Consider the following 9,966-nt stretch of genomic DNA (forward strand, 5'->3'; position numbering starts at 1 on the left):
GCATGTTTGGTATGCATAGAGAAAATGAAGGATAAGTTCCATAATTATGTCCAAACAAGATTTAGATGAGTTTATAATAAAGAGTTCATATCTCATCATGTTGTAGGATTAGCCATTTCCTCCGTCACAAAATTACCGAACTGAGAATATAGTTGGTTTGTACCGAATTAAAAGCATATAGTTTATTTGAACGAAACAGAACATCTATAAATTTTTTTAATTTTTATTCCAAGAAATTCCAAAGACAATGGATAAAAGACCTAAATCAAAACTAATCGTGGCCTAGATAAGCCTAATAAATAAGCATCTAGAAGAGGAAAGGCATCGGAGAGCTAAATAATCTGCAACCAAGCTCATTACAATGACCAATACTTGCTAACAAATCAACCACTGAATTACACTCTCTATATACATGAGTAAAAAACACATTCCAAGTCCTAAAGCTCCTAGTAGTTTGCCACAAGATCATAAAGATGATTAGTCGGAGAGAGAGACACATTCCAAGTCCTACTCAAAAGCTCCTAATAGTTTGTCACAAGATCATAAAGATGATTAGTCGGAGAGAAAACCAAATTGACCGGAACAAGTGAATCTATTTCTACTTCCAACGACCGTTGACAATCAAACATTTAAATATTAGAAACAGCGGTACCTTACCAAACATCGTCGACATCGGTCGTTTCATGTTTTCAGTCTTTCATGTTTTCAGTCTTTTTGGCCCACCCAAGATTTTACGGTCTTTTTCGTCTTCAAAATACACTTTTTTTTTTTTTTTGAATAAACACTTTTTTCTTTCTTTTAATCATGGTGATTACAGCTTTTTGTTTTGGTTTTTGGTATAAAGAGGTTAGTTGCAAACCAGAAAATCAGTTAAAAAAGGACCTATAATTCAAGGGAAAGCCCCCGCATTTCTCATGCTGACCCTTCCCCTTCGCCTAACTTCAGCCACTAAAACCCTCCGTTCACATTTTCTCTCCACCTTCTCCAAAATCGCAATGGACGCCTCCGGCGGTCAAACCCAGCCCCACCGCAACGACTCCGACCATTCCTCCGCCCACCACCACCAAAACGTCGTCGTCATGCGCCACGGCGACCGCATCGACAACTTCGAGCCCCGCTGGATCAAAAACGCCGCCCGCCCGTGGGACCCGCCTCTCGTGGAGGAGGGCCGGGTCCGGGCCTTCTGCACGGGCGCGAAGCTCCGGTCCGATCTCGGGTTCCCGGTCCACCGCGTGTTCGTGTCGCCGTTCGTGCGCTGCGTCGAGACCGCCGTCCAGGTCGTCACCGCCCTCTCCGCTAGAGAGACGCCGTCGTTGGACAAATACGACAGTCGTAAACCCCTCCCCGTTGATCCCTCCAAGCTCAAGGTGGGTCCCCTTTCGTTTCCGTCTCATACCCGCATTTATTTCTTGTTTGATTTTGGAGTTTTGATGCAAAAATGTTGATACTGATTGCTTGTCTGGGCTTGTCTGGTTTATGCCCATTTTGGTCATTTCCTGCACCATTCCTCTAGAATGAATTTGATGAAAAAAGCTGTAAACTTGGGGAAGAAAAGTCCATTGGTGAAGCCGTGAAAGTAACAAACTTTCTCTTCTTATCCTAAGAATATCATTTAACAAAGTGTTCCCTTCAAACTTCCAACTTCATTTGAGGTGTCAAAAAACATGTGACTTGTTCTGAGAAAAATTAGGGGTGCCTGAAGTTATGGGGAAGGTTTTAGGGAGATTGATTTGACATTCGAGGACAATTTTGTAGGGTGTTTGGGTAAATTTAAATTTGGGAAGTAATTTAGGGGATTAGGAGATGCTTTGTTAAGGAGTTATGAATCACTGTTCGACAACATGAGATATCATGAATCATATGTATAGACATTGCATTGGTGTGAATATATGTGTGGGAGTGTTGCATGTAGGTTTCAATTTGTTGGGCCATTTTGCAGGTCTCAATTGAATATGGCTTGTGCGAGATGCTAAATAGAGAGGCCATTCGTGGTGATGTAGCTCCAAAAGATGGAAATTGGGGTTTCAACATCCCAGAACTTGAAGCCATGTTCCCAGAAGGGACGGTGGATCGCATTGTGGAAAGAGTTTACAAAGAGGTAATTGAGAAGTGTCTTGGTTTATATGTAAAGATTTCAACATGAATATTTATTGTTTTGGCTGACAGAGTGTCTTCGTGTGATTAATTCCAGTTGCCCCAGTGGGGAGAGAGTGTGATGGATGCAAGGTCAAGGTATGCTAATGTGGTTCAGGCCCTTGCAGATAAACACCCTATGGAAAATTTGCTCCTTGTCACTCACGGTAGGTTTGATATTTTGTATTGAATGTTAATCTCTGTTTTATATCTATGAAATCATATTGGTTGTAACTTCAAATGATGATTTTGTCCTTCAATTCCAACTCCCAAAGACACTACTTTCTAGGTGAAGATTTCAATCTTTTATTGAAAAAAATGCCTTGTCCCCTGTGCAGGTGAAGGAGTCGGTGCCTCAATTAGTTCATTCCTGGAGGGTGCCACAGTATATGAAGCAGAGTACTGTGCATATTCAGAACTACGAAGGCCCATCTTCTGCAATGACCAGTCATCGACTGCTGGAAAGTTTGAGGTATTGACAAATCTTGGTCAGACTGGTATCAGTTACTCTCTTGCATTGTAAGAGCAGTGTACAGTTGGCTGCTCTGAGAGTGTTTTACTGCAAATCTAAATGAAAAGTCCTCATTCCTTGGATTATTTATTTCCATTGCTCACCGGATTTACAAATGTTTAAGACAGTAGCTTTTCTTTGTCTTTCTTCTTTTTAATTGGAATTTTCATGTATTGCTCTAGACCATGAAGGGTCAGATTACAAAGTTATGGAACAAAAGCTTCTTTTTTATATCAGAGCCTTTTTTTTTTTGCCCATTCTCTTTATCAAAATGATCATGTTCTGCTATAATGACAAAGAAATGAAAAGAATGAAACTCTCTCCAAATGAAGTCCTTGCATTCATGTAAAGTATCAATATATCCCCAAAATTGAACAATACGATTGTGAGTTTACTATTAAGTGAGATGAACGCTTGTTCTCCTGTTGAATTATAACACAGAAAATTAGAAAGGAGGGCCGTCATGTTGAGCTGTGTAAACTAGAAGTTGGAAAATGCGAGTTCTATTCCTCTGATATTCTGAAGGTTTCTTATTTTGGAGCATTAGTGATTTAATTGCTACTAGCGTTTCCTACTCTTTTGTGAATTTGTTTCCGAAGAAAAGGTATGAATAGATGAATTAAATACATGGAACTATGGAAGCATAATCTTTCTTACGTTATAATTACTGAAGGCATTTCAAGCCTGAAAATCTGCAAAGCAGAGTATTTCTTTAGCTTAAAAACAAACTTTAATGTTTAATCTCTCCAAGTGCAACTCATCATACCTCTCATTTTCAAAATGTTCTGTCATAATTACCTCGTGTTTACTATGATATTAGAGCAACAAACAAAAGGCAGCTAGGTCAACTTTAATAAATAGTTCAGTGTCTATTACAGAGAATGGCAGTAACAAGAATTACAATGCCAGTAGAAGCTTGTAGATATATCAAGCTAAAGAAACATTTACTCAGTCAGTCTCCAATTTCCACATGCGCACTAAAAGTTAGAATGTTATTGTCGATCAATCATCAGATGGATTTGAGCCATTTGGCAGCGGCTCAATTTGATCAAACATGTCGGCTGGAAAGTCATCGAAGACGCAGTCCGGGGTTATTGGGTTGTCAATCTTTTCCCCTTCAACATTTCCACAGCTTCCTACTGGCTCAAGAAACGGTGGCTCGACGTCGAGTTGTTTGCTAAGTTCAGCATCCAGAGATGTGAACATGTCAAAGTCTAGTTTCAGGAGTTCTTGGGTGTCAGATGAGAATTCGAGGTCTGTTTGGGGTTGTGGGTTCTCTAGGAAAGGGATTAGAGGTTGGGATTCAATCCATAGATTATTCTCAGGTAGAGCGAGCTCCTGCTGGACGGGGTTTGCTTCGAAACCAAGCAACTTGGAGTCAAGAAGATCTGGGAGTGGCACCATTTGGATTGCATCAGAGTTCCCAATGCAAGGTGATGAGCATGATGCAGCCTGAGATGATGATTCTCCCTCTGATGAACAACTGAACTTTGGAATCTAAAGAGGAAATAAAAGAGGTCATACTAGAACATAACAAAAAAAGTTGCAGCAGAGCATCTAATCGGTTAACATGACTGCATTTAATTGCCGATAACTTGTTTTCAGGTTAAAAACAGACCTCTTTGAAAAAAAAGTGCTTTGCATTGTCTCTATACTCTGACTCCTACATGTCAAGAAAATAACATCAAATAAAAATCTGATTCAAACCAGGCATGAAAGACCAACGAAAGAGTATAAAATACACATGCACAAAACCAAATTAGGTTCTTAAACATATAGCATCTCCTTATAAAGGCCCTGCCCTAACACTACAGGGTCAATCAGTAGTAGTACTACCTATACATATGGTAGCAAGCAATAGTATTAGTTTGATTTACCTCCAAGGTAGGAACCTCATCATGGTAAACAGATATTTCCCTTCTGTTTTTGTGTGATTTGGAGGGTGTGATTGCTGCTGTAGATGTCTGCAGAATCCTAGCCAGTCTCTTCTGCCTGCTACTCCAAAAGTTCTTGACATCATTGTCAGTTCTTCCAGGCAAATGTGTTGCTATTTTTGCCCATTTGTTCCCAAATTGCGCTTGCAACTCTATTACCACCCTCTCCTCCTCTAGTGAAAATTTGCACCCACTAATTGAAAACAAAGAAACAAACAGATATCAATTCCAACTACAATAATCAACAAAGCCCAAAAACCCAATTTTTAATCTCTATGAAATTCTCTCAGAACATATGCATCATGTATATGAAAACAAAGTGCAAGGAACAACCAAAAAGAGAGAAATAACAGTGGAAAATGGGGTTGTTCTTCAATATAAACATAAGCTACTTGATTAGAGAATAAAATGGAATAGAAAATAAAGATTTACGCCAACTAATTAGTAAGAAAACCAAAAAACAGATAAGTTCCAACTATAATTAGCAACAAAATCCAAAAATCCCACTGTTAATCATAAGCTTCTTCACCCGAATGCGAAAATAGCAAGATATCGCTATTGCAATATGAGAAAAATTATCAAAACTATACTAGCACAAGAACCAGAGTGAAATGGTGGAAAATGGGGTTTACTTCTTCAAGTTGGGTCGAAGCTTATTAACCCAACGGAGACGGCAGGACTTTCCGGTACGCTGCAAGAGGCCTTTGGATCGAATGGAGCTCCAGTCTCTAGGGCCACATTTCTTCACATGGTTGAGAAGCACTTCATCCTCCTCTGCTTTCCATGGTCCTTTTCTTATACCTTCTTCCCTTTTGCCTTCCATTCAAGTTTGCTCTCTTCTCTCTCCCACTCGAACAAACACCTTGGTTTTTTCTTTTCCAGTCGTTTTGCATGTAAAAGCTTTTGCAATTTGTCTGAGTTTCTGCAAGTGTCTCTGTTAATAGTGACGGTTAAGGCGGTTACTCGCACTTTCCTCCCCCACGATATAGCCCACATTCCCTTCTTTTTCTCTGTTTCAAAATGGTCCCCTGAAGTTACCGAAATAGCCCTCGATATCTGATTAGGGATTACAAGAAAGTTGAACGTAGGATCATGGTTTAAAATATAGGTACATGCCGATATTTTTGTTGATGTTTTTATTCTTTCAATGACCGATATTTCTATCCACAAGAAATGCTCTTCATTATCAATATTTAGAGTGCCAATATATCTCACACGACTGATGCTTGCATAGGGATTTTAGAATCGATGAAAAAGTTCTCTTGTGCCTAACACAACTAATTTTATGCTCATTTTTTTCCATATAATTTCATTTTTATGAATATGTCGTGCTTGAAATAGCATGGCAATGTCCTAAATCTTAGAAATATTGCAAAATATAAACAGTGAAGTCTGAGCGCTAAATGGATAGTTTCGGTGTGGTTTAGACTTCAGAGTGACAAAAGCGAAAACTAAATCTAGATGAAAGTCCAACCCAACAGTTGGTTTTATAAAATAGAATTAGAAATTTAGAATCCTAAAGATTTTACACCCGGAAATAAACAGTTATTCATCCCTTGCCCTCCGTTGTACCCCGAGGCCAGTTCTTATGTTTGCACCCAACTGAATTAGGTCCTCCACCTGATAAAAAAAATAGACAACCGGTAAGTGGTGATAGAGAGGATAATCATTTTAATTGTTGTCCTGTTCAAATAGTTGGTTAAATAATATGAAAAAAATCAACAAAGTGAATGTGGAACTTTTTCAGTCCGCATTTTCATTTTAAGTAGTCTATTAATGCTTCATTTATGACTAAAACAGACCTCCCTTTAGGTTGAGGGCTATGTTTAGATTTAAAATTTATATTACAATGTAATCAAATTAAGAACTGAGATGACATAGTTTAAACTACAGGCAGAATATGAGCACAGAAAAATCTAAGTGAAGGTTCTAAATCAGAGCTGAAAAGGATCCCAACTGCATGAACAAAAGGTAAAGGATCCAAACTCAGCACTACCAAACCAACGACACACTGACTCTTTTATAAATTAATCTAATTTGACATGCACTTCAATTTCCTTAACATCCTTGTCTACATATGTTAACAGCAAGATCAAAATTCCTATTGTCTAGACAGTAAGCATGATTGGCCAAAAAAATAGAAGACAGTAAGCATGAACTTAATAAGATTTCTGAAAGGTCTTATCTGATAGTTCCAGTAAGACAGTTAGATTAGAATACAATAGGCCTGGCAACGTGCGGGTATAGTGCGGGTACGGGCCGGGTTTTTAACGGGCCGACCCGATAAAAACCCGTTAAGTTAACGGGTTTCACGGGCTAAACCCGACGGGTTTGCGGGTTTTCCGTTGGAACCCGTTAAGAACCCGTTAACAATTTATTTATTTTTTTATTTAATACATTGTTAAATCATTGTTTGTTAATTTGAAAAAAGATACAACCAGATACAGGTAGAAATAAATCAAGGATTGAATAGTCTAGGTGTCAAACCTGACAAGTAAATCCACTCTTAGTAGCCAAACCACTATCCTAGGATTCGACTATCTAAGTCGGAGTTTCAAATAATTTTGATAGTAAGGAGTAACTGTTAAACTTCTATGGTCTAAAACTAGTAGATGAGCTGACAGAAGAATAGATTGTAGGATCCGTCCAGAGATTCTACCGACAAAAGCCAAAACATAATAATTTCAGCTAACTGTAGGAATTGAAGAACATCATGAACAGAGAGATTAAAGGCTCAGTAGATCAACGTAGCACAGTCGGTATCCACTCTTAAGAGCATAATTCATAATATGAGGTCCATGATCTCATAAGTTCCAGCAAACTGAGATAACTGTGAGTACAGTAATGGAGAGCAAGAGTCAAATTAAGAGGTCAAGAATCCCAGAAGTTTAAGCCAACTGAGATAGTAGTTTACCAAATCGAACCTCTCCCTTAAATCCTCCATGACAACATTGAAAGAGAAAAGAAAGGAAGCAAGTAAACTGTTTAAAAATCAGGGAAACGGAAAAAGGATCCCAAACTCTTTGATGCAAATCTTTCTCTTTACACAGAGGTTTGATAAGGCTGTAACCCATAACACCTGCGTGCGGCAAATTTTCCGGATTTTTGGGAATGGTGCTTCATCTTATACGATTGCAAATTTCACATTGAACTAATTTGAGTATAAGACAACTAAGCAACAGTAATTACAATGATTCATGTGAAAAAGTGTTTGCGGAAATTGACCGATGTAGCCATACGAAGCGGAGAGACTGAGAGAGAGATGGGAGCTAACCTTGTGGATACCAGATGCACGGAGGCCAGCGAAGGCGGCGGTGGCTCCGGCGCCGACGAAGAGGGATGCGACAGCGAAAGCCCTGAAAGGCATGGAAGTGGAGTGGGCGCCGGATCCTTTCCGGTACAAGACTACCGCCCAGCCGAACTGGGCCGCGCTGGCTCCGGCCCACAAAAAGTGAGTGTCGGGCATGAGGGTCCGATAGTTGCCGCCATTTTCCTTGTGCTGCTGCTCCTCCTCCTCCGCCTGCATCTGACTGATTATGTAGACACCTTCTTGTTTGAGATGATTTGGGTTGAAGTGAAGTATTGAGCGTTTCGGGTTGAACCGTTTGAAATGGGCTTTTTAACAATGCCGGGCTTTTTGAATGGCTAAACAGCCTAAAGTTATACCTGTGAATGGATTGGGTTCAAGAGGATTGACTTAAATCTGATTAGTAACAACAAAATTGAACATGATCCGATCAGATAACTTAGTAGATCATTGATAGCTCAATCAAAATCTGATTCAGCGGATTTAAGGGATTCGCTCAACTTGTTCGATCCGTTTATTATAATGAATATTCTTAAATTTTAAATAATAATATTAAAATTTTTTTTTTATCATGACCTTCAATAAAACATTTTTTTTTTTTATCGAGATCACACGGTAATCTCAAAAACTTCATAGGCTCAGAGACTAATCCGTGCACGTAGAGTCATGTCAAAACGCTTCATTCCCTCGACCATCAAAAATAGATTGGGATTTAAACTCCAATCAATGTCGGCAGGATTTGAATCAGGAGTGGGGGTCATACATCTTGAGGCTGTTACCAACTCGATCACCTGTGATAGTTTTTTTTTTTTTTTTTGTTACAATAGAAGCCCACAAAGGCCCAAAAACAAGAAAAAAAATTAACTAAGGAACAGCAGTATTCCCAGTCCTTCTAAGTCCAGAAACCCCATCAAGATCATCCAGGAAGGCATGTACAGCATGAACAGGAGGATCCTCAAATGTGATAAGACCAGGAGCATGCTTAATACTCATTTTGGCTAAGGCATCAGCTGTCATGTTGCACTCTCTAAAGATATGACTGATTCTAGAATTGTCCAAGGTTGAAAAGAAATGATGACAGCCATCAATGAGGGAACCAAGTGGGTCCAGAGATAAGTCAGACCTTTGCAAGAGATTGATAAGAATGGCAGAATCAGACTCAATTTCCAGATTGGAGATGAGCAGATTCCTAGCAATCTTGAGACCATAGTACAGGCCCCAAGCTTCCGCGTCTAGAATAGCACCAATACCAAGATTAATCTGGAAGCCAATGATCCAATTGCCAATATGGTCTCTAATGACACCACCAGCACCAATCATACCAGAAGAAGCAATTCTTGTGCCATCAACATTAAGCTTATAGAAGCCTTCGGGAGGCCTTGTCCAAGAGAACAAACTACAATCACAATTACTGGACACATTGGTTTTGAAAGTAGCCATTTTCCATTCAGCAGCAGAGTCAAGAATAACTTTCCCAGGATTGATAGGGAGAGTAAAGGTTGGGTCAAAGATCTGTTTATTCCTCCATTTCCAGATAAACCAACAAACACCAACAAATAAGTTGCACCATTTAATGCCTTTATGAGTCAGAGGCTTACAATGCAGTTGAGCAGTGATCCAACCATGCCAGCCAAGGGAAAAAGAATTAGAAATGGATGTGGCCTTAGGAATATTAGACCAAATGTGTCTAGCTCTGGGACAATCTCTAAAGAGGTGAAGAAGAGTCTCATCAGCAAAATTGCAAATAGAACAAGTGCTGCTATTGGTGAAACCATGCCTAGCTCTGTGAACATTGGTCAGCACTTTTTTGTGGAGAATCACCCATATAAAAGTTTTTTGTTTAGGAGGGATATCGAAACTCCATAGAATTTTCCAATGAGGATCAGCAGGGTTTGAGTAATCAAAAATGGAGTTATATGCTGACTTGACAGTAAAGCAGCCATTGGAGGTAGTAGCCCAAATCTTAATATCATCACCACATCCCTCAAACCCGGTGGGAGTGTTTATAGCCAAGTCAACAAGGTGAGTAGGAAGAACAGAAGAGAACATCTCTATATTCCAGCCAAAATCATCCCAGAACT

At 39.4% G+C, this 9,966-nt stretch overlaps 3 protein-coding genes across 4 annotated transcripts; 1 reads left to right on the forward strand and 2 right to left on the reverse strand.

Annotated features, from left to right (window-relative positions):
- The first annotated feature begins 836 nt into the window (after positions 1 to 836).
- Positions 837 to 2,896, forward strand: LOC112181422. Its single transcript, XM_024319771.2, has 4 exons — positions 837 to 1,367; positions 1,940 to 2,098; positions 2,192 to 2,300; positions 2,472 to 2,896. Exons 1-4 carry the CDS (start codon positions 915 to 917, stop codon positions 2,654 to 2,656), a joined length of 906 nt encoding a protein of 301 aa, XP_024175539.1. The 5' UTR covers positions 837 to 914; the 3' UTR covers positions 2,657 to 2,896.
- Positions 2,897 to 3,438: 542 nt separating this feature from the next.
- On the reverse strand, positions 3,439 to 5,841 carry LOC112182649 (transcription factor DUO1). Of its 2 annotated transcripts, XM_024321162.2 has the most exons (4): positions 5,211 to 5,841; positions 4,522 to 4,771; positions 4,263 to 4,307; positions 3,439 to 4,141 (listed from the first exon to the last, which is right to left on the reverse strand). In XM_024321162.2, the coding sequence occupies exons 1-4, from the start codon at positions 5,399 to 5,401 to the stop codon at positions 3,647 to 3,649; spliced, it is 981 nt and encodes a 326-aa protein (XP_024176930.1). In that variant the 5' UTR covers positions 5,402 to 5,841; the 3' UTR covers positions 3,439 to 3,646. The 2 variants fall into 2 exon arrangements, with proteins under 2 accessions (XP_024176930.1, XP_024176931.1); XM_024321163.2 differs by lacking the exon at positions 4,263 to 4,307.
- Positions 5,842 to 6,036: 195 nt separating this feature from the next.
- LOC112177189 lies at positions 6,037 to 8,143 on the reverse strand. Its single transcript, XM_024315430.2, has 2 exons — positions 7,853 to 8,143; positions 6,037 to 6,198 (listed from the first exon to the last, which is right to left on the reverse strand). Exons 1-2 carry the CDS (start codon positions 8,102 to 8,104, stop codon positions 6,124 to 6,126), a joined length of 327 nt encoding a protein of 108 aa, XP_024171198.1. The 5' UTR covers positions 8,105 to 8,143; the 3' UTR covers positions 6,037 to 6,123.
- Positions 8,144 to 9,966: the final 1,823 nt, after the last annotated feature.

Source organism: Rosa chinensis, chromosome 1 (assembly GCF_002994745.2).
Source record: "Rosa chinensis cultivar Old Blush chromosome 1, RchiOBHm-V2, whole genome shotgun sequence".
NCBI classification, from domain to species: domain Eukaryota; kingdom Viridiplantae; phylum Streptophyta; class Magnoliopsida; order Rosales; family Rosaceae; genus Rosa; species Rosa chinensis.

Excerpts from the sequence above, each read along its gene's own strand:
- LOC112181422 (XM_024319771.2), top strand. The coding sequence starts at position 915 with ATGCTGACCCTTCCCCTTCGCCTAACTTCAGCCACTAAAACCCTCCGT. Across the intron at positions 1,368-1,939 it reads TTGATCCCTCCAAGCTCAAG|GTCTCAATTGAATATGGCTT; the intron begins GTGGGTCCCCTT and ends GCCATTTTGCAG. Across the intron at positions 2,301-2,471 it reads TTTGCTCCTTGTCACTCACG|GTGAAGGAGTCGGTGCCTCA; the intron begins GTAGGTTTGATA and ends TCCCCTGTGCAG.
- LOC112182649 (XM_024321162.2), bottom strand. The coding sequence starts at position 5,401 with ATGGAAGGCAAAAGGGAAGAAGGTATAAGAAAAGGACCATGGAAAGCA. Across the intron at positions 4,772-5,210 it reads CTTCGACCCAACTTGAAGAA|TGGGTGCAAATTTTCACTAG; the intron begins GTAAACCCCATT and ends GTTTTCAATTAG. Across the intron at positions 4,308-4,521 it reads ATGAGGTTCCTACCTTGGAG|GAGTCAGAGTATAGAGACAA; the intron begins GTAAATCAAACT and ends CTTGACATGTAG.
- LOC112177189 (XM_024315430.2), bottom strand. The coding sequence starts at position 8,104 with ATGCAGGCGGAGGAGGAGGAGCAGCAGCACAAGGAAAATGGCGGCAAC. Across the intron at positions 6,199-7,852 it reads GTGCATCTGGTATCCACAAG|GTGGAGGACCTAATTCAGTT; the intron begins GTTAGCTCCCAT and ends TTTTTTTATCAG.